The sequence below is a fragment of the Jaculus jaculus genome, chromosome 20 (genome assembly GCF_020740685.1).
Source record: "Jaculus jaculus isolate mJacJac1 chromosome 20, mJacJac1.mat.Y.cur, whole genome shotgun sequence".
NCBI lineage: Eukaryota > Metazoa > Chordata > Mammalia > Rodentia > Dipodidae > Jaculus > Jaculus jaculus.
The window spans coordinates 26,919,653-26,944,445 of record NC_059121.1 but is presented as its reverse complement, the minus strand read 5'-3'; the positions used below and the strand labels follow the sequence as shown (position 1 = coordinate 26,944,445).

Genomic DNA, 24,793 nt, shown 5'->3' with positions numbered 1-24,793 from the left:
GCATTATGAGGTGCCCATGAGCCTATGGATATAAGGTTCAGGAGGATTATGGCTTAAAAATGATGTGTTTGGATGTCAAGTTGAAGAGAGATGAACTAGCATTTACTACTAATTGCCAACTTGGTAGGATGTGGAATCACCCAGGAGACACATTTCTGTGAGAAACATTGTAGATTAGTTTAATTGACATGGCAAGGCCTACCCTAAGTGAGAGTGGCAGAATTCTATAGGAGGGGGCCCTGAAAAGAATGAAAAGAAGGAAGCGATCTGAGCCTGGAAGCTCATCACTGTCTTTTTCCTGAATGAAGTGATGGTGATCAGCTATTTTATGACCCTGCTTCTACGCATGTCTGCCGTATTTTTCCAATTATTGTAAAAATGTATAATATTTAACAGTTATAGAGACTCCAACTGGATAGGAAATTGAATTACAGAATTCTTCTAACATAGCATAGGACAGACCATAATTTATCCGAAATGACAATAAACAGAGCATACTAGCTTACCAGTTCCTAAAACACTATGTTTGAACACACCAGCATCTAATGCATCTATAATAGAGAACAGTCAGGGCTGGGCATAGGTTTTTTTCATAAATTTCATGACTCTAAATACTAGGCTGTGGTGTGTAATAACCACGAATGGAGTTAGGGGTAGAATGTTCTACACTAAGTAATGATTGAATTAATTACTGCTGCTTCTAAGTATAAATTTCATGCTTCTCTATTTTGCTAGGATATCCACTAGAATGATTGCATTTATAAATTTTCTAAAAATATAACTATTAAAAATACCCTGAAGAAGAAGCTCTCTTATTTGAATGAAAATATTATTTGTGACATTTTGCTGCTAACATGCCAATAGGAAGAAAAGTAGATTCCAGTTCAATATGGCCAACATGGCTTGATGTGCTCTTCAGTCAGCAGTAAGTGCATGCACCATTCCCATGGAAACAGGCAGCAGCTTCAAGGTATGTTGATCATCAAGTCAAAATAAAGGGCTAGAGATATGGGGCAGTGGTTAAAGCATTTGCCTGTGACACCTAAGAACCCATGTTCGATTCCCCAGTGCCCACGTAAGCCAGATGCACAAGCTGGCTCATGTGTCTGGAATTAGTGTGCAGTGGCTTGGGGCCCTAGCATGCTCATTCTCTCTCCCTCTCTGCTTCTTTTTTTCCTCTCTCTTTCTTAAATAAATAAGTTATTAAAATGGAGATAGCTGGCTGAAAAAAGATGTTTACAAAGTATTGGCAATATGATAGATAGATAGATAGATAGATAGATAGATAGATAGATAGATAGATTAGGTAGACAGATGACAGTTCATAGATAGATAATAGATAGATAAATAGATAGATAGAAATAGATAGAAGATAGACAATTCTAGTTTTATTGAGCCATGAAAATAATGAAATTCTGTCATTTTCATGAAAGTGGGTGGGAATAGAAGCAAACATGTTAAATGAAATGAGCCAGACTCTAAAACAATATTGTATGTTTTCTCTCATGTATGAGTCATAAACTAAGAGAGGAGCAGAGACGGTGCAGAGGCAGTGGGAAAAGGAAGAGAGAAAAGGAGAGAGTAAAGGGTACTGTAGATATGAACAAATTCCAACAATATACATGAGTGGAAATGTCATCATAAAATAATGAAGTTCATTAGCTCAGACATTAATTTCAGGTTTAATAAAATATATTCAATAATATACGTGTGTAGATGGAAGAATGAACAGATTATAGGTACATACATACATACGTACATACATACATACATACACATATGCATGCAACCATTCCTTCATTTGACAGGGACATGGAAAGCAAATGTAGAGACTCTAAAGTAAGCAGGTAGGAAATAAAAATTAACAAAAAATCCAACATTTTATGCAATATCATATTCCACTGATCTTGATATACTACCTTTGCCCTCTAATTTAAACCTTACTAGTGAATAGTGAATTATTTCCCTTCCAGTTCCATAATAAGTGTGTTCTAGCTTCTTGAATTTTTTTGTACTCTTGATAAAAATGCATTATTATTTTTTGAATATTTTCTTTTCAATATCTCAAAAAGATTCAAACATACTTAGCGTAAGACTTGTATATCAAATTCATAATTACATGTACTTATCAGTTGGTAAATTTTATTTTTCTTGTATTTAGTTATATGATCTGCTTACACATAATTGTACTTCTGACATAAACTCTGTGTGTTATAGGAGAGGTAAACTGACCTTTTCATAGTAAATTATGTAGACATCATTACTCAACTAAATTATTATCAAGCCATTTTAGTAGATTGCTCTTAGTAGGACATGTTAGCACATACCTACGATCCTAGAATTTAGCAAACTGAGGCAAGAGGATTGGAATAAGATTAAGACTAGCCTAAACTATAAACTGAATAATGGTCCAATCAGGATTACATAGACTACATAATTCACAAAAAAAGAGAAAAAATACTACTTTTGTTTACTTCTCATTCCCTGTGTTCTAATATTTATGAGTTTTGGCTTCAATAATGATGATGAAACACACAATTTATTGTAATTACATTTCTAAATTGAAATTTAATGATGCATAAGATCAGAAATATTTTGGTCTCGTTTAATTTAATGTTGTGCATTATTTAAATATAAAAAAATAAATCGATATATTATATTTAAATGATTTTGTCCATTAACCCACTATTTTATTAGGAATTCACTAATATTAATAAAATAGTTCCCAGCTCAGAAACTATTTCAATATTTTAGAAAGATTTTTTTTGTCATAATTTTGTTCTTGGAAGCTGAAAATAATTTCATAGAGTACCCCTTTCTACATGTAAATATAAGTATTATATATGTATATATACATATGTGTGTGTAACTATTTACCGTCAACATTATAAATAGAAATTGAACATTTACCCATAGCAAGACTGCTATATGGTCTGCTTCCCCTGTCTGCATGCCATGACAGCTAACCAGAGAAAGTTATTTATTACAGGTATGGTATATAAAACTTTGTGGTCATGAAATCTGCTCAAAGCCACACATTTCTAGGTGTCAAAGCTGATTCAGTTACAGGTCTTTTGTATTAATAGATGCATAATGTATAATTTTTAAGCCTTTTATGATCATCCCCATACCACAGTAATTCTCCCAAGTATAAGCTTCATTTCAGGCAACAAAAAGGAGAATCTAAATATACTTCAACAAAATCTATAGCAAAGTTTTCCTACGGTTTTCATTAGAAAAAGAACTCAGAGAAGAAATTCCTTGTTGACCATGTCGGTCAGTATAATTTGACTATACAATTGTCATGCTCTTCGGTATTTTCCTGTTTCCCAAGATTTTCCATTGAGTATTCTATTCGTCCTCACAGTCTTAGATAAGAACAACCCATCTTCTTACTTTATCAGAGTACCCTCCTAGAAGAAAACCCTTGCCTTAAGGGGTCACCCCTCCCAAGAAAGTGCAGGTGGGTCAGTTCTAAACACTTTCTTTTGATACTTGGGCAGAGCAACATAAGCAATCATCTTATTTTTAAATCGCATCTCTGGTTTAATTATATTTAATATTTATTTGTTTATTTACTTGAGACACAAGTAGATAGAGAATAAGTGTACATGCCCATATCTGTTTGCACAGAAAACAAACACCAGATGTCTGTACCATCTTGTTCATCTGGCTTTATGTGAGTACTGGGAAGCAAACATGGGCCACCAGGCTCATGTACTTCCAACCACTGAACTATCTCTAGCCCCTAATTTAATTTTTTAAAAATTTTGAATAAATTTATTTATTTTGAGAGATGGAAAGAAGGGGGGGGGGAATGGGCGCACCAAGGCTTCTAGCCACTGCAAACGAACTCCAGATGCATGTGCCACATTATGCATAAGGCTTATGTGGGTCCTGGGCAATGGAACCAAGGTCCTTTTGCTTTGCAGGCAAGCACCTTAACTGCTAAGCCATCTCTCTAGACCATTATAGTTTTATTAAATGCAGTTACTGAATTTTACTTATTTAATTTTAAACCCAATCAGTTTCATGCTTATGACCTTTAGTGTAGTAGCTCATTGTTTTGAATAAGTGAATTTTTGCAAACTACTAGTTTAGAGTTTGAGCACTTTATTATGACGAAATATAATACAAAGGAAGTAAAATTAAAAGAAAAACAAGAACCCCCACAAACTTGCTCTGAATTTAGTTTGAGTAAGAGTGAAAAACTCTACTTCCTAAAGCTAGCCTTGAATTTGTGGCTGTCCTTACCATCACCACAGCAGCAGCAGCATCTGAATGCAGAGGTCATAGGAGTAAGGCCAAACGTAGCACCCAGCTGGGTAATGCTTTCTTGACGTACCACTGTCTGTTAATAAACAACACTGCCACACAATATGTAAATGAAGCAGAATGATGCATAACGCCTTCTCTGTGTGCGTGCAGTCATATAGCATTCACGTTTAATTGTTAGCTCATAAATTGTATTGAGTGTGCCTGTTGTGAATATAAACACTCAGATTACCATATGAACAAGTAAATCACTAGATTTCATTTGTAGATAATGTGCCAGTAATTTAATTTATGTGGTAGATTGTACAATTGGAAGAAATGCAGGATTTTAGAAATAAATATTAAACTAAGGACAATATGAACAGGAGACATGGGCCGACTATAAATTAAAGGGCTAATAAAGAATTAGCTTTCCGTTTTCTATTAAAAAAAAAAAAAAAAAAAAGGTCTACAGGGCTGGAGAGGTGGCTTAGCGGTTAAGCGCTTGCCTGTGAAGTCTAAGGACCCCGGTTCGAGGTTCCATTCCCCAGGTCCCACGTTAGCCAGATGCACAAGGGGGCGCACACATCTGGAGTTCGTTTGCAGTGGCTGGAGGCCCTGGCACATCCATTCTCTCTTGCTGTCTGCCTCTTTCTCTCTCTGTTGCTCTCAAATAAAGAAATAAAAATAAACAAAAGTAATTAAAAAAAAGAAAAAAGGTCTACAAACTAAAGGCTAAATTTATTGATGGCAGTTGTACATTTGTGTTTGAACTTAACACTTGTACATATAGTAATACTTTCTGCTACAGTGCAGAATTCTAACTTCTTCAGAAATATATGAATAATTAAAAATATTATAACTATATGTATAGATAGAGACATAATCAAAATTTAGGAACAGTAAAATATAGAGTAGACAAATGTGTATGGTGATTGGATGTTTTCATAATAATTAGTTATTTGTGTTTCAGCATAAACACTTCCTCCTTCATATAAACAGCATTCTTTCACCCATTCCTGATAGAGAAACTTCACCACATAATGGTAGAATTTGCCCTTAGCACATAACATAGCCTTGTAATTTTGAGGACACTGTACACACTTCTTTGCTTTTTCCCTTTTCCACCTGGATTTGCTACTGTGCACGGGCTCTTGCTACAAGAGTTCAAATGTGAAATTTAGATGAAATAATCCAAACTGACCATTCCCACATATTTACAAAGAACTAGAATTATAAAGATATGAGACAAATATGTTCATATGAATAAACTGAATTCTAGCAATTCTATTATTATATTTACACATATAAGCAAAAGTACAATATATAACAGATATATATGTATAATTATATAAATACACACACACACACACATATATATATATATAAACAGTATATATATATGTATATATATACTGTTTTCAGACTTCCTATGTTAATTGTGCTTAAATTTGTAAGGAAGAATACATCTTCAAATCAAGGAAAATATTCTTTTCCAAAGATTAATTTGATTTGTTTATGGATTATAAAGCAAACAAACAAAAAAGCACACAATCTTACCTTTGTATGCTTATAAATATTATTTAATAACAATTAAACAAACAACATTACCTATAAAATTGAGTATGGTTTGCATAAAGCTTTTACAATAAGAATCTTATTAGACCTGATGTGATATTTTGTAATAGCTAGAACATCCTTCATTATCTTCATTTTACAAATGATACTGAATCCCTTTGTTTTATATATTGGTAGGGAGAGTTATCTCTCTTTTGAATCTTAACACTATTTATTACAAATACAGTGCGTTTTAGGTGCTACATTAACACTGGCTATCTTTCACTGCATTCATATTTGGGTAGTGAAAAGAAAACTCCTCCATCATCTGGTATAATTCAATCTGTTATTACAGCATACATGAATGAAGTGACAGGTCACACACTGTGATCTGGTTACCCAGCACTGCCTTGGCATTGCTTTTTTATACAACACACACACACACACACACACACACACACACACACACACACACACTTCAACATTTCCCTTATTGAAAATGATGTGAATCACATCATTACAAATTTACAAATGGAGTAATTAGCTAAAATTGTTTTATTGGAAAAAAATGCTTGCTAAGAGCCATCTTCCTTATGTCAAATAATCACAAAAATCAGCCACATGCTGCTAAAATCAAATGCAATCATGTATAGATACAACCTTTTGTCTGAAGTGGTGCTCGATCTTGGTGTATTGATTATGTAGTCTAAAAAGATAAGCCTAGGAAATCCTCTGCTGTGGAAGACTGGGAAAAAAAAGACAAAGTATTGAGCCCTTGTGGTTATTTTTAGAAGGCTAACTCCCAACTTAGAGCTCTTATCCTGTGATAGGTATTCAGTGTGTTCGTAAGGCATAAGGCTTCCGTGTCAGAGTACCCCTCTGAGAGAATGCTGTGTTGATTCTAAGTCCACATAAGCCTTTTACAAATGTAGGTTTTATAATGTAGAGATTCCTTGATCTCATGAACATGTTCACATAAAATTCAATCATCAAATAGTACCTAGAAAAGCCAAACACCTTCTAGTACGATTGCTTTGGGATAGTTGTACCTTTATTTCAGGTATTTGAGTTTCTCTTCTCTTCTGTCTTCTCTCTCTCTCTTTCTCCCTGTGTGTATTTGTGTTCAAGAAAGAGAGACAGAGAGAGATGGGGGGAGGAGATATAATTTCTAATCAAAATTCAGAGGATTTTCTCTCAGTCACACCGCTGAATTCATTTGGAGGCTCATTTGAAAAGATGGTGAAAACAAACAGGATATTATTTGAAACAATATTTTTCCCTTTTAAACATATTATGACTTTTTATTCTATAAGCATAAAAGACTAGGAAAATGGTGATTCATTCATAATTCCCATTACTTTTTTATTTGATTTATTTGTTTATGAGAGAGAGAGTGAAAAAATGTATGTACTGGGGCCTCTAGCCACCACAAACAAACTCTAGACACATGTGCCACCTTGTGCATCTGACTTATGTGGATATTGGGGAATGAAACCTGGGTCGTTAGGTTTCACAGGCAAGTACCTTAACTGCTGATCCATATCTCCAGCCCATAATTCTCATTTCTGATGAGCTCCTTTACATTTTCTTAAATGAGAACCAAAATGTATGGACATAGTAAACTGTTCTGTTAGTAGCCAAAGAAAATGTGAAGCAGGTTCCCATTGCATGTTAAGTGTATGTTTGAAATCTTATAATGAGGATATTCTAGCTATATTTTTAGGCCATGAGAAATGAAACCAGGGATGCTTTAAAGAAATTAGAAATTTTCACTGCTTTTCAGATGATAAAAAAGATAATGGGAAGATAAATGCAGTCTAAGTAATACTATAATGCATTTATGAAGCATTATAATTAAAGGGACTTGGTAACGTGCTCTCCCTTGCACAGAACTGTTAGCTGTTTCCAGTTCTAGCATTACCTGTAGAATAAAAATAGAGAAATACCAACAGCCCACATTTCTGACCATTTTGAGCAAGAGGCATGATAATTAGCATTTCAGAAAGGGTAGATATTATGTAGTGCAGTTTCTACATGAATTATAACATCCTAATCTGCAAGAAAGTCATGTTTTACACAGTTATTCTGCTGCCATTAAAGCACACATCCAGACAGATCACAAATGTATGTTTCTTGATGCCCTGTGATACAAAGGGAAGTAGCATAGCAGCTTCCTGGCAAAGTCAGTGTGAGCCTTATCAATTGACAGCATGCCTTTCTCAGTCAACGGGGATTTCTGAGGCAAAGAAGTAAAGTTACAAAAGCTTAATCATTTATCCTGCATATAACTTTTATGTCTTGGGCCTGATCTTCCCAAACTACTTGTGAAATGAGTTATTTGCTCCAAGGATTCATTTACCTTCACATTTCATTAAGCTGTACTGCTGCAGGTTAAGAAAGCAACTGCGTGAGCTTGGATGTGAATATATGCCTATGTCCATCCCAGACAGCCCTCGAAGGAGTATAACATAATAACTTCCCTTAGGAACAAATGTTCTGCACACTACAGAGGCAGAAGCAGTCATATGTCTCAGGGATGTGCTCTTCCCACATTGAGGAAGCACAGTGGAGTCCCCAATTGCACAATGGGAGAATCAAGGCAAGGCATGGCTACTCCCATATCTTCTAGGAGGTTTGACATTACCCCTGCAAACTCTCTTCTTTAGGGGAGAAAGTTAAGAGAAGGGCAGTATACCTGGGTTGTGGCTATCTACATGTGTGCACATGGACTTTATGTCGATGTTCAAATATAGAAGCTGCTTAAATGACCCGAAGAGGGTCAGGAACCCCTAACAGGATGGTGATGTCATGAGGAACTTCCCCAGAAAATTGTTATGGGAAGACGATTGAATTCCACAAAATAGAACACAAATAGCAGAGGTTTCTACCTACTGAAAGAGGATGGAGAAGTAAAGGTACATAGAAGGAGGTTTCAGGTAGTTTGCTATTGCTTTTTTATTGATTTTATTTTTATTTATTTTTTTATTAGCTATGTACATACTCAGTATGTACAGAAACAGCACAAGTTGGTACCATCCTTACCCTCATCCCTGACCCCCACCAAAGGGATCCTCCTCGCTGGGATGCCACTGATCACCATGGGAATTATGGGTCATGCATTGTGGGGTTAACCATGAGTTATAGCGAAGAGGCAATATGTCTGTACCTAATATCCCAACTTGTGGCTCTAACAATCTTCCCACCCCCTCTTCCACAAATTTCCCCTTTGCTGTTACTTTAAGGTGACTTTAGCTAGTCTTCTTCCAGTTTTGGAAATATAATTGTGTGGTTAAAAACTCATCAAAGCAGAAAATAAGAGCTAGTCACTAAAGGAGATTTCTAACATGCCCTGCCCTCCAAGGTTCAGGAATCATTGCAGAAAAAGGGGAGGAAAGATTGTAATAGCTACAGGGTGAGAAGGCATATTGTGGGGTATTGTCTTCCCTACACAAACTAACCAGTGTATTCATAACTCTACAAGGATTACCAGTATCCCCACAGGACCTGCACTGTCCTGAGACCATCAACATTCTCACATAGAAGACAAAGGAGGACAACAGGAAATAGACAAGAAAGAGAGGGGAGAGTACCTGAAAAAGGGAGGCGCCTCACTGAAACAGGAGCCGGAGAGAAGGGACAGCAGAGGATACTGTGATAGGAACATCACCAAATTGCAGTATGTTTATGTATTAAAGGTCCCGTTTTATTATTAGATAAACACTATTCTTTAAGGTGAAGAGATATGAATTAATGGGGACTGGTTCTGGAGTGTTTACACTAGATGAAAAATCAGATAGACACGGCCCCCTCTTGGGAACAAAAGCTTTTCCAGAAACTTAAGTGTGGAGAACAACTAACTGCACAACAGTTAACGTGAATGCATAAAAGATAGCACTGCCAGTCTTATTCAGAGGCATTGCACCTTTACAATGACATAGCTGCCTGAAAATCCAATCATGCATGCCAGTTCAAGGATGTTCATGTTTGTTTCTGGTGTATTTGCCCATTGTTTGTTAGCTCGATTATGGAGAAGGACACTGTGTAAGCTGAATGAACAGATTGTTGACATAAGTTAGGTACATAACTTTCAGAGTTAGGAAAATAGGCATTTGGTCTTTTAACTATAATAAGAAAGAACAATAAAAGAGAATTTGGGTCATAGTACTGATTTTGGTAATATCAGTGTAAAGAAAAGAAAGTAGCACACTTTAGAGACAAATTTGATAATGAACTAAGGCACTTTCAAAGATAATCTACTATTTGAATTAAATCTTCATGAAATAGGTTCATGGAAAATTGACTCACAAACAAAGAGTGCCCTCAAAGTTTACCAATATGTCAACAAACATGCAATATAAGATATTTAAACTCATATGAAGAGCAGAATTTACACATCTAAAAGACCAACAAAGCATCCTTGCTTGAGCTTAAGAACAGCTAAATATCTGACCTTAATGTTGATGACTTAACCTGCAAGAAAGGTTGTTTCTACCTGTTTGATGATTGTGAACTGCCCTGTTATGGACACTCAATATACAAGCAATTTTTACATAATCTTTTCCCAGTATTTCTGTGTATGATACTATGGAACTACTGGATAATATGATAATTATGTGCATAGTTTTTGAGAAGCCACCCACTCTTTTCAGTAGAAAATATGCCTTTTTACACTCCCATCAGTGATATATATAAGGGTTCCCATTTTCTGAATACTCACAGATGTACCATTTCCATTACAGAATGGTATGGTAGTCATTGAAGTGGATGTGAAATCATATTTCATTGTTATTCCCATTTGCATTTCCCTAGTGGCTAAAATGATGTTGAGAGTCATTTCAAGGAAACAAATATTAAAGAAAGAAATTCCAGAAATCATGCCTTCACAGAGAGTTCACCACTATTATCTTGATTAATATGATGACAGCTATGGACTACTGTTCACTGAACAGCATATATTCTCCACTTATGCTGGCAAAAACCATGGCAGCTCGCATTCTCGCCTAGTAGTCTTTTATTAAGGTTTTTCTTTCTCAACATTTTTTCTTTTCCAATTTACAAGTAACAAACCAAAACCAAATATATTCTGCTGTCATTTTCTGAGGTAATCAAACTTGAGTCACTTTCACCAGACTAAGACGGGCCACTCTCCTGACCTCTTGTCTATTTATCTGGGTGGATTTACTCTGAGCAGCTTTAGACGGATGCCCCGGATTCTGTCCAGACTGAACTCATCTCACCTCAGCCTCCCACTGATATCCGCCGTTTTCCTCAAATCCCCGGCTATTCTTACGATCATCTCATCGGCTTGCATGGTGGATATTTTGTTTTTATCTTGGATGAATCTAGAGTTTCTAGTCGTAAGGACAATGAAACAGCCTGGGCATTCATTTTCCTACCCAAGTGCCAAGTATTTACAAGGCTTATGGGCTTAAATATGCATAGTTGTCCCAAAGTAGCCAACAAAATACATTCAGAGAACAGCGACCAGAAGAAACACTTCTTTGCCTCTGGTTAGTGGCTAGAGGTTTCTATGTTCTTTGCAGTCTTTGCTGTAGGCAGTCTTACAGTCTTGGTCCTGCTCTTGATTACAACTATCATGCATTTACAAAATGAAATGAGGTGGCATTATTATTTACCATTCTTGTCTTTTCATTGTGACCATCATAGATCTAAGACAAGGTGTTTACCTTCCACAGCCCTATTACAACAAAGTTACACTTCTGTGGCCAATTGTACTGACTGGGTAGATGTTATCACCCTGTCATATCGTCCGTGTGGCAGCTGACATTAAACAGATTCTTCTGTTCTTTCACAGTCCTTTGGTTTTGATTGTGTTATTCCTAGAATGGTTAAAGACCTCTCTTACTGCATATTTTACTTTCATTCAGGATAGGGAAATGTAGATTTACAGCACAATCCCACCACCATTTTTTTAATTTACTTACATTTTCCTAATTTAGTTTACTTCAAATTTTCTCACAAATTACATCGATTTTCTGAAGTCCACTTTAACTCCCTTTCAGCTCATTCTTTCCAGTAATCAACATGCCAAATTTCACCATACTGTGTTTAAAATGTTGCTATGACCCCAAAAGCAGCTGGAACCCAGTATTACAGCACCCATCTCTGTATTCAGAAATGCCCCTTCAGATCCTCACTCCTCACAGCAAAGCACAAGACCATTTTCCTGTCACCCTGAATATCTCCAGTTACCTGAAGAAGCTGCTCTGCTGCTCCACGCCTTTATGTGAGCAGCATTCTCCAACTCCGCGTGTGGGTCTCCCACTTCCTTTGCAGATAATGCTACTCTTTCAAGACTCAACTCACGTGTAGCCTTCATGCCTCTACATTAGCTTGGAGACCCGGATATACCATCACATCTCTATATAAGTAATTGCTCTCTCACAGTTTCCTTCACATGCCTGGGACAAGCACCTGACCAGAGGCAGTTTATGGGATGATCTCAGGCTTATAGGTTAGAGCAGAACACCATGATGTCAGAGGAAGCTGCCCCGCTCCATCATCCATGCAGAGCAGAGAGAACAATCAGCCTTCAGCCACAGGCACAGCGAGAGCTCACACTGCCTCTCCACACCCCAGGAGGACTGTACTCAAGTTCCCCTTCCCCGTGACACACCTCCTCCAGCAAGGCTCGCCCTGCTAAAGACTATGTAGGAGACTTAATCAAAAATACCTAAGTCTATGCAGGACATACAGTTATATTCAAACCACCGACACTCCATTTATCAAATGAAAAACATCCACTTTTATATCACTTGCCTTATTACTATAATCAAAGCCAGCAAGACCAGGAATCATGTTCTGAACAATATTTTCTGTTACCATGACTGGGATTAGAAGGATATGAGGAACAGTGTTAACCACCTCTTTAACACACACAGATATTCTCCTGTTGTATAGTGTCACTAGTGCTTCTGTGAATTGTGTTTCAGACTATGAATAATTTATCATTTGAATCACAAAAGAGGTCACAATTTCTTATTAAGATTCAGCGTGTTTCCACGGTGACTGAAATGTGAACTTCACATTTTGAAATTAAACAGACGCCTGTTGCAATTGTCATCAACTGTTCTTCCAATTAATATATGTATAGCAGATGTCTCACACAACTTAGCATATATTTAAATACTGATATAAAAGTTATAAAATATAAAACATTTTCTAATCTGCCAGGTATATATTTTCTCAGGAATACTTTATGAAGAAATTTGTGCCATAGGCTAAGTTGCCCCAGCACACTTTCAGTGATTTTTTTTCCCTTCACCGAATGGTTTTCCTGAGTAAGGAAACTGTCTTTGCACATCAATATGCTTACACCTTTGGACTTAATGTTCAGAGTTAAAATTGTAAACATCATTAATAACACAAAAATTCCATTTACTTATTTTCTTCGTGAAACAATCATGGAATGCATATCTCTTATATGTAAACTGGCTAGCTATCTAAAATCTTCCTTATAGTTATGATAAATGAGGATAGCAACTCTATTGTTTGCATTGGAAATTTAAAAATGGGGTGTAGTACTGAAATATTACAAAAAAAAGTTGCTAGCTTTGGGAAGACAGTGATGAAAGGTCTGGTGAGGGAGGAGTGGACGACGCGCACATAAATATACTCCGCACTTGTATGGCAGTACTGTTAGCCTCAGATGACTCCTGCATACTTCAAAAATAAAAGCCAAATAGCACTGCTTTTGTACTTTTCAAAACATATTAATCAGATAAGATTGTTCTCAATATGTTCTGCTTTTAGGGTAGAAAATAAAAGAGGCAGAAGTTTCTCTGCGAGGGAATGTTCCACAAATCTCAGTGACGAAGTAACTGTGAGTCTTATCTGTTCACTTTCCACTCCCCACACTCCACAACCAATTAGAAAAGATCAGAGACAGTGTAGACTTAAAACCTTTTCTACCTAATGTCATAGATCCATAGCGCAGGCTAGCCTTAGAATTTGCTGGGCTTCCCAAAACCATGCTCTCCATGTGGGCAAAGCAGCAATATTTCTAAGCGATGAAGTTTCAGTATGCTTTGTCATTGAATTCTTATGATATTGTAAAAGGTTCAAAACTCAGTAATAATGACACAGTCTCGTGTGATTGCTTCCTTCACTGCAGGGTCAGGTTCATGGTGCACCAGTATGAAGCACTGCTAGGTGCTTATTTATAGGGGATGAGCCCATGCATTACTAAGGTATAAATCTATCTCTTTCGGTATGCAATTAAACAAATGGCCATCAATTTTCTTTTCTACCTACTATGTTAATGAAATGTTTATGCCATATAAGTATCTAAGATGTAGCATACCTCAGAGCAACTGGTTTTTATTAGTACTTGGCACTAAGTTATGTCAAGGGCAGAATATGGTGGGATCTATAGTGTGTGTGTGTTTATGAAGTCATAATATTTGACCTTCACATTACTGTCGCATCAGGTTACAACTATTGCAGTGAAAATAATCATGTCATATCCACTTTCATTTCTAAAATAAATTCAAGGTCAATGCCTTTGGAAAGGTGACAGGAAAGAGTGCTATGTAATATTTTTAATTGTAACATGCAACTATAAAAGTAAGGAACTTCCTTGCCATTCAAAAGTACTCAAAACAAAAGCAAATAAAGTGACAAACGATGTACAGTTAGCTCTGGCCTTTGTAGTTTGATCAAACAGATGTCAGGAGATTCCTTAACTAAGAGCTACACATCCTCTCATTAGTGTGGAGGGGAAAAAGGAATCAAGGTCATGTCCAAGGTGTATGACTTCATGGTGGAAATATTCAATCATCCAAACACTTCTCAGACATGAAACTAAAATCTGGAAGAATCCCAACTGTCAAGCATATTTCACCAATCTCAGTTAGACTACTGCATACATAACAATACAGAAAAATGTAGGAATTCAAATATATGGAGTTATATCTTTACAAAGCAAAGTCAACAAGTATAAAGGTAGTTATGGTGGGCTGGAGAGATGGCTTAGTGGTTAAGCGCTTGCCTGTGAAGCCTAAGGACCCTGGTTCAAGGCTCAAATCCCCAGGACCCACGTTAGTCAGATGCACAAGGGGGCACATGCATCTGGAGCTCTTTTGCAGTGGCTGGAGGCCCTGGTGTACCCATTCTCTCTCTCTCTGTATCTGCCTCTTTCTCTCTATGTCTGTCACTCTCAAATAAATACAAATAGACAAAAATTATTTAAAAAATAAATAAAACTAAAAAATAAAGGTAGTTATGGAATGTTTATTCTTAAAATGGAATGCGAATTATCACTGCACGGGATTAAATCTAGAAAACTGGAAACTTAAAATACCTAAGTGGCAATACTGAGTAAATTAAAATCTGAAAAAAATGAATTCAGGTTAATAGGTACAAATATATCTCCTTATTTATATTTTTGTCTAATATACCATATTCAGGGTAACAGATATTGATTATAATACACTCTTTTGAAAAAATATTGAAAAGCTTATTCGTTAAGCAATATTAAATGAATAAAATTACAAGCAGGATTAATCATAAGTTTGTGTCCCAGTGTATGTGTTTCATTTGTTTGTTTCTTTATTAAAGTTATTATATTGATTTCACAGTCATAGAAAGAGAGAGAGAGACAGGGAGAGAGGGAGAGAAAGAATGAGCATGTCGAGGCCTTTAGCCTCTGTAGAGGAACTCCAGACACATGTGCTATTTTGTGCATCTGGTTTACATGGGTGTTGGGGAATTTAACCTGAATCCTTTGGCTTCTCAGACAAATGCCTTAACTGCTAAGCTACCTCACCAGCTCTGTTTCTTTCTACAGCCCTGATGGCAAACAACCACCTATGAAGAGCTCATCTGAACTAAAAATTGATGCTGATAGCATTGATGGACTACTAATCATGTATTTATGATTGTTCTACATATGGCTTTTTACATAAAAATATCTGATCTTTTCTAAATGGCTTTTCAGTAGGGGGAAAAAAAAAGCCATATGTTTGGGTAAATCAATGAGAAGAAGAATGACAGATGCTCCATGAGTGCCTGATGCTGGTGTGTCCCTGTAACTGCCACAGCTGGGCCCTGACTTTAGCACAGAGGCTGGCAAAGAAAGCAAACGCAACTGTGCAACTGGAAACAAATACTGAGCTTAAGGATATAAGCCATCTGGGGATAGATTTCTTGAGCAGAAGATGTAAATCTGCAAGCAGTTTGCCTGTGGAAAATTCTGATGTCTCTTTGTAAGACAGTTTTAATTTGGAGTTATATATTCTTCTACACGCCATCCATAAAACACAAGCCCAGGCTATTATTATAGGCTGTAAAATGACATTGAGTAAATTGTCATAGAATGCTCCTCACAACATACTTTGTGATTCATGCAGGTGCCCTTGAACTTATTTTATATAGATATCCCTTTAAAGCAGAAATTACCAATGATGCAGAGATTAGTTCTTTCTTCCAGGTATCTTTCAGCTTAATTTTAGGAGCTGGAGGTGAACTTTGTGGGAGCTTGGGGTGTCAATGACTATGATATTATCCAAATCCCTAAATGGTTGATAGACCAAGAATATAGAACTATAAGCTAATATTTAATTATATCATGGAAGCTTTATGAATGGTGTAAGAGCCTCCTGAGGCAATGGAATAGTTATTCTGTCAAGGATCTATTTAGCCAGTACATACAAGTAAGAAATAGAGACTCAGGGATACCAATAGAAATCTGAGCAAACATGGCTTCTAATGATCCCCTAGTTCATTTCCATTTGATAATACCCTCTTTGGTGAAAATCATACTTTTATATGGATATCCACTATTCATCAAATGTAAGCATCCAATATACACAGTATTCCCTGGGTGCTGTTAGGGTGTTTTTTTTTTTTTTTTTTCAAGGTACCCATTTTGGTAAAACATTGGTTAAATCCAGAGACACAGCCCTTCCCACAAAGAGAAACCATTGCTCTCATAACTCATAACCTACAAATCCATGGTGAATAACCAGAAATCCCACTAAGGAACGTCCTCAGTGACTCAGAGGAAATGATGGTACCAACATATGATGTGTCCATACAAAGTAAAGTTTGTATGTAATAAACTTTTGAAAAAATAATTAAAATATTATAGAAAAGGTCAAAAATGTTTTCATGAAATTTTTAACATGTTGGAACATGGAATTAGGGTATGCATTCCTGGGCCATGGTCACTCATATTTAGCTCCAGAATAAACTCTCATTCCCTTTGAGGTGAGAACTGTGTCTTTTGCATTGACAGTATGTTACTATAATTCAGAAAAATATTTTATGGAACTGCCTGTTCATTTTCTTTATTTTCATTAGATCATTATTGTGACTTAGTTATTTTTTAAAATTATTGTTTGTTCATTTTAAGGCACCTGCCTGCAAAACCTAAACAGTCAGGTTTGAATTCCTCATACCCCCGTAAAGACAGATGCACAAACTGGTGTACCCATCTGGAGTTCCTCTATAGTAGCTGAAGGTCCTGGAACACTAATTCTCTGTGTCCCTCCTTCTAAGTATATAAGTGAAATACTAAAAATAGAAACAATTGTTGAGTAAATTTACTCTGGTTTCCTCTTGTTAATCATCTTTTTTTCTCCTTAAAGAGTATCACCCATCACCCAGGAGATGTGGGAAATTGTAATACTCTCTCTCTCTTCCACACCACCGTGCACACTGTATCCCCATGACACCTTTAAAAGAAATATCTCCCAAAGATCAAGTCTTCAGGTAAAAATCCTTCAAGGATCTATGAATTTTGAGGAGATATTGGCAAATGCCAATCTCTAAATTATAGTCATTAGATAACTACTACCACATATTTGTGTTTGAAGACAGATATTTTGTATTATATGTGTGATCACCTGTGCATTTAGTATGACATAAATATAATGAAAGCATAGAATCTATTGTACAAAGCTTTTGCAGGCTCGTTTTTCTCAATGAGTGTAGCTGTATTTAAAAAAAAAAAAATCTTCCAGATTCAGCCACATTTCCCTTTGTTTTCTATCAACATGTCAACTTCAAAAAGAACATGTACCATTCAACTCTCTCACCCTTTATAGTACTGTCATCAAAGTCATTCTATGACCAGACTAGTTTCTTTTGAATTATTAAGAGATTAATGGGAATGAACATTAAGCTCAATTGGAATAGGTATTGATTATGTGTATTGTTGTAGAATTAGAAACACAAAAAAGAAATCTTAGTGTTTATCCCACTCTTCCATTTCACTTTCTTCAGCCCAACAACACTCAAAGTCTTATAAATACAGGCGGTTGTTTGATTTTCTGGTGCTATACTTCATGCACCACCTTGTGCATCTGACTGTACATGGGTACTGGGGAATCGAACTGGGGTCCTTAGGTTTTGTAGGCAGGCACCTTAACGGCTGAGCTGTCTCATCTCTCTAGCACAAGAAATTATCAGTTTTTGAACACTGGACAAGGCTTTGTAGAATTCTACAAAGAATGAGGAACTGAAGAGTTTAAAAGTATAGAAAATATGAATCAGATCAAATACAACAGTATGGAAGAGAGGTCACATTTTGGCAGGAAAAAAATGAGGGTTGGAAACATCAATATTCTAAGTTGTAAGTATATAAGGCATTTGGTCAATGTCTGAACAATGGTTATGAGAATGGATGATTAGAAAATTGACAGTTTTGTCAAGTTGTTACCTGTAGAAAATTAGTTAATAGGAGGTATTTTTGAGTGTTGATTATGTGTCAACCATGCTAAGCATTTTAAGCTTCCAATAGCATGTCCAGTTTTACACAGTTCTTGGGATCCATATGAGGGAATTGAACCCAGAGCTGTATGCAGGCTACACATCTGAGATATAACACCATTCTTAAGCCTAGGTTTTATATCAAGTAATCATAGTAGCATTTCTCTTATTTTAGAAAGGTAGAGAGAAAGAGAGAGAGGAGAGACAGAGAGAGAGAATCGGTGTGCCAGGGCCTCAGTCACTTCAATTGAACTCCAGATGCTTATGCCACCTAGTGGGCATGTGCAACCTCGTGCTTGCCTCACATTTATGAGTCTGCCTAATGTGGAATCTGGAGAATTGAACATGGGTCCTTAGGCTTCATAGGCAAGCGTCTTAACTGCTAAACCATCTTTTCAGCCTTAGCATTTTTAAAATATTTATTTATTTATTTATTTATTTATTTAGGAGAGAGAAAGAGGAGACTGGGGAAGAATGAGTGTTCCAGGGCCTCCAGCTGCTGCAAACGAACTCTAAACACATGTGCCACCTTGTGCATCTGGCTAATGTGGGTCCTGGAGAATGGAACCTAGATCCTTTGGCTTTGCAGGCAAGTGTCTTTACCACTAAACCATCTCTCCACCCCATAGCAGTAATTTTTTATTCTTCTGTCCTAAAGAATTACAATTCAACTTAAAGGTTTTATTTAATGCAAATTTTATTCAAAAACAAAATACCAGAGAAGAGTTCATTTCCATATGTGCATTATCATTCACGAATCCGTAACAGAGAAGGAAGCCCACAGTAAGGAAACCATTTTGATGATGAGGGCTGCCATGTTTCTGGGGAGCAGTGAGCAGGCGCCAGGCTGACATTCCTAATGGAAAGAAACAGGAAGCACCGGAAACCTGAGCACTCAGCAGGCGGCTGACCTACTTTATTTTAACTCATGTCAGCTAAGAATGCATTTTTTTTTTCCACTAAAGCCACAATCATTTGTCAGCAAATTAGTCTAGTTAGGATATCAAAAATGTCTGTTAAAGCAGTATGTTCTACTTAGAAAAAAAAAAGTCAATACTGCTGTAATAATGCAGTGTTTAATATATAAAAATGTAAGACTAAAATAGATTACTAAATCTCAAGAGAGGAGAAATGGTTCCCTCCTTCCTATATGACTGTGGCTTCATTTCTTGAATATATCAGTTCAGTTACATCATCCCAACTGTTCTTTATCTAAGGCGGTGGGCTTTTTAAATCAAAAGGTGGGTGTAATTTAAAATCATGACCTCATACATTTCATAGGCTATCTGCAGATATGTCATCATACTAGGTTTCTATAATCTGCTCGCATATGGGGACTTTCATAGAAATAATGGATTCTTTTCTCCTCATGCCATTTATTCAACATGAGAGAAATCATTTATCTTTATACTCAGCCACCACACAGTTACTGTGACAACAAAACTTAGCTAGAAGTAACTTGATCAATGTGGCTGCTCCAAAGCCATGTAATGTTCACAAAATATGCATTTCTCTTTTTCTATTCCTTCACGGTCTTTTCTTAGTGTAGAATTCACATCATTCTACTACAAATCTCCAACATCCTGCCATCAGGCTAGTAGGGAGAAATCCACTCTTTAGGTGGCTAAGCAAGGACAGCAAGAGCTCTAAATGTCCTCAAGGGACCTCAGGTCTCCGGATAGATGTAGACCCAAGCCTCTCCGGGTGTGTATGCATTTCAGAGTCCTAAAGGTGAATGCATTTTCATGAGTAATGTGTATAAATTTCTGCTTTGTTGCATTATAAAGACTTTCATAATAGAACGTGCATTCTTGTTGATCTCCGTCTTTTGGCACTGAGGAAGAAATCATGTTGGATGAGACTAATAAGTGTAGGGGTGATTGCATGTCTTGCTCTCCTGACTGTTTCATGCCTAAGGAAGTATCTGACACAAAGAGGGACTCACCGTGAAAGCTAAGTGAAGATCCATGCTCATAGCTGAAGCTAAGTCTGTGGCGACCCTAAAATCTTGTAGTTTTGGAAGTATAGGATAGGCAATTTCATGTGTGTCTCTTATTTCTCCAGAATCACTCTTCTCTTTGCCCCACTTCTCCTCCCTTCACACCCTCTCACTTTTCCTCTTCCTTCTTTCTCTCTCTCTTTTTCTCATCAGGTTTGGCTAAACCCGTGTGGATTCCCAACCAAGATACGCCCAGTGAGATAATGGAGCTAGTTTTGAGGTTGGTATTCCCACTTCTCAGCACTTAGGTCTGTAAGTGAAATTTGACCTCTGCCCATATGAAATCTTGACCAAATGGCCATGGGTAGTTCTAACTAGAAGGGAGCTGGAAAAGTACATGAGGGTTCCTGTTATGCTGTCTCAAATGAAAATAAAATTGGGTATTAATGGAGATTTCTGGTTGAAATTGAAAAACAGATGTCATTGATTATGCCCTTACATGTGTACTATGTGTTTGTTATCTGACAATTTCAGAAATTTTGGTTCACCCACTTTAATTCTTCCTCAAACTTGCTATTAACTGTACACAGAAAAAAAACAAAACAAACATACTAAGAGCTCATCACTAGTTTCAGTAGGTTAGAATATGCTGCACCAAATTGGTTAAAATAATCACTTTTATTTGAACAAAATGTTATAGAGAAGATATAAAAACTATATGCAAATACCTGAGTCCATAAAATATAGAATATCACATTCATGTATGTATTTCAAACATTTTTAATAATTATCCCCTGGGCTACAGAGATGGCTTAGCTGTTAAGGCATTTGCCTTTGAAGCCAAGGAGCCCAAGTTCGATTCCCTAGGCCCCGCATAAGCCAGATGCACAAGGTGGCACATGTTTCTTCAGCCAAAGGCCCTATGTGCCCAATTTCTCTATCTACCTCTTTCTGAAATAAATAAAATAAAATAATAATAATAATTATCCTCTTAAACCATTACTACTTGGTAAGTTGGCAATATACAGAAGGCTGTGACAGAATCTATGGTGTATGCAGATAAGGCCAACTGCCTGCGTTCCATGGGAGTGTTTACCAGTTATGAGTAATGCATATCTTCCTTAAAAGGACAACAACAAAAACACAGTGAGTCAATCCCAAATCTGCATAAATTATTTTAAAGACAACTACTTAAATATATGCAAATACAAAATATATACAAATACAAACCTAGGTAAGACTTTTTAAACTACATAAACAAAATAAATAATTATTCTAATAAAATGCCAGTGGTATACTAATACATTTATATGGTAAGTTCACACACACACAATAACACACCTGCTCATACACGTGCACACACAAACGTGGACATGCACATGGACATGTTTAAAGTGATCAGGACTATGAAACCCTTCAGTAATTGGGCTTAGCACCCAGTAAGTAGTTTATCACCCTGAAGTATAATTACATAATTGAGTCACTTTGTAGTTACTTGAAAATAGTGTTTGTACTTTTTCAATGATGGCAATTACTTTAGTGGTTTTTTTTTTTTTTCTGGAAGATACCTAGAAAAAAAACTAATAATGATTATTTCCCAAATTAAATGTTGGCTGGTGCCAGGGATGATTCATCTTTTGGCAGGAGAGCTAGTGTTTCTTATACCATGTACTCAGTCAGTGCTAGATTATAGATCTCTCTCCATGTACTTCCCAGAATATATCTTTATTACTATCTTTGCCATGCATATCACTCCCTCAAAGATAAGGAAAGTGACAGATCTATAATCAAGGAGACATCACAAGCTTGAAATGCAAGGCAACCATACTCCTGGATTTTATTCTATGGCTATACAAACTTACACAATGAACATCTCTCATATAAAGCTTTTATGATGAATGCAAAGCATAAACAAAAGTAATGTGTCTGGTACTTTCATAGCAATTGTCTACGGTTTTGTTTTTTTTTTTTTGGTTTTTAGAGGTAGGGTCTTACTGTAGCCCAGGCTGAACTGGAATTCACTATGGAGTCTCAGGGTGGCCTCGAACTCATGGTAAACCTCCTACCTCTGCCTCCTGAGTGCTGGGATTAAAGGCGTGCACCACCACGCATGGCTTGACTATAGTTTTAATGTTGTTTTTTGACTTGTATTTGGAAAACATACTTCCTTTGCAGCTATGCCAATGTGTATGAGTACATAAGCCTGGCAACCCCTACAACCGTGTCTTGAATTTGCCTAAGGACGTTTTTAACGTGTGTGTACGTGTGTGGTGTATGTGTGGTGTGCTGTGTGTGGTGAATGCACTTGCCTCTGTGCAGATGCGCTTGACACACATGCTTGTACGTGTGGATGCCAGGGGAGAACTCCACGTGTCCTTCACTTCCTGCTCTGCTGTATATTACCTTGAGATGGGGTGATCTCTTCCTGAACCTGGAGCTCCTGTCAGTCAGCAGACCCAGGTGATTTCCTAGTCTTTCCTCCAGCTTTCACAGGGACTGTGGTTATAGATAGGCTTGGGCATGCCCAACTTTTTACATGGGTTCTGGGGAATCAGACTCATTGACATCCAGCTTGTGATACCTTCATGCTTAAGTGACAGGCACTCTTAAATGCTGACTATCCCCCTCCAGCCCATTATCAACTTTTCGACGGCTGAATAATACAAGGAATTGTTCTAAGTTATAGGCAGCTTTGAAGGGACATGGTATCAGTCATGTGTATGTTTCCATAACTTTGAAATGAAATGTGTCCACAGTGACAGGATAAAGTGCACAAAAGTGAACACTGAAACTCGGGCGACCTTTTGAACAGGACAGTGCCATTTAGTTTTAGTATAAGAAAAGCCATGCCATCTACTTGGGAGAAATGCCAGAAACGCTGATAGTAAAGTAAGCCAAGGTACTTACAACCATCTTATTGAGAGACACCCAGCAGTCTGGCGGGAAATCTTGAAGCAGCGGGACCAGGAACTGCAGACAGCCATCCCAGTGACACAGCAGCAGCATCATGCCGATGAGGTTGAAGATCCTCACCACTGCACTGGCCAGGTCGTATGTCATGTGGAATATCTGCCAACGGAGAGGGGTGCATCGGTCAATTAGACATAGGAAAAGGACTTTCAGAATCAGAACCAGCGCTCACAAATGCCTTCCAATCAGGTTGGCCATTATACGAAAACCAACTGTGGATTTGCAAAAGAAACCAAAATAACATGAAGTAAGCTTTCAGTAGCATTAATGTTGCCAACAAGGTGCATTTGCTATATTTTATGTCACTGCAGTAAGCCTCCTAGAAAACAAGCTAGAAGACTAAACAAGGATAGGTAATTTTTACTCTGTGATATGGTTTGTGGAAGAACAAGGAATATATACAAGGACTAAAAATTATATGCAAAGAAATTATTTGTACACTGTGCAACAAAACTGAGAAGACACTAAAGTTAATATAACCATGAGAATGTGCTATTGTTAAGTGTTTATATTGAACAAGTAATTTAGAGAGAAAAGATTTTCTACAGTAACTTAGTCTACTTTGTAATATGTAATTAAAATTATATTTTTACATCAATTTAAAAATATTTATGGTAATTGATATTACTTTAATTAACACACAAAGTATTCAAATCAATATATGCCATAAAATTTTACAACTGGAAATACATATGTAGCTTTACAGTCTTAATTACACATTTTTCTAGATATTACAAAAAGTATAATCAGAACCTGCCATTTTTTTTCTTTATCTGTTTATAAAAAAATCTCCTAGTGCTCATATATGCCAACTACTCTAAGATAATAAAACTCTCCTGGGAGCAGACATAGATTTGAGGCTGAAGTTTCAATTGTTAAATAATTACTATGTTAATAAATAAAATGAAATATGAATAAATGAACATGTACAATCACAAAAGGACAGTATGTTTCTGAATTAATAGAAAGAAGTCAACCTCTTCAGAAATTTTCTAGGGAATATTTTAAAAGCTCCTAACATTTGTATTCAGGTTTAGAAAGTAGATCTTCCTAAGAAAAGTACTCTAAATTTTAAGATATGCACACTAACATATGTAAACATAACAAGACAGAAGATCTGTAATTTTGTTTCATAAGATTATTATTGTATGAACATTAATTATTTATCTAAACAATCTTATTTTTGCTATAATTATAGTAAGCAAAAACTTCTTTTAAAATGTGCAAACTTTCCCAAGCTCCTTTGAAAGTAAAATGGAGAGTTCTAGATTTTTAATGTGAACAGATCATATATTTTATAGTCAGACACATTTAGACCAAACGATATATTGTATTTTTCAG

At 36.5% G+C, this 24,793-nt stretch overlaps 1 protein-coding gene across 1 annotated transcript in view; it reads right to left on the bottom strand.

Annotated features, from left to right (window-relative positions):
• Positions 1 to 24,793, bottom strand: part of Hcn1 (hyperpolarization activated cyclic nucleotide gated potassium channel 1) — a 276,271-nt gene that overhangs the window by 87,692 nt on the left and 163,786 nt on the right. Inside the window, exon 3 of the mRNA XM_045139016.1 lies at positions 23,390 to 23,551. Within this exon, the coding sequence (XP_044994951.1) occupies positions 23,390 to 23,551 (162 nt within the window). The remainder of the gene's footprint in view (positions 1 to 23,389; positions 23,552 to 24,793) is intronic.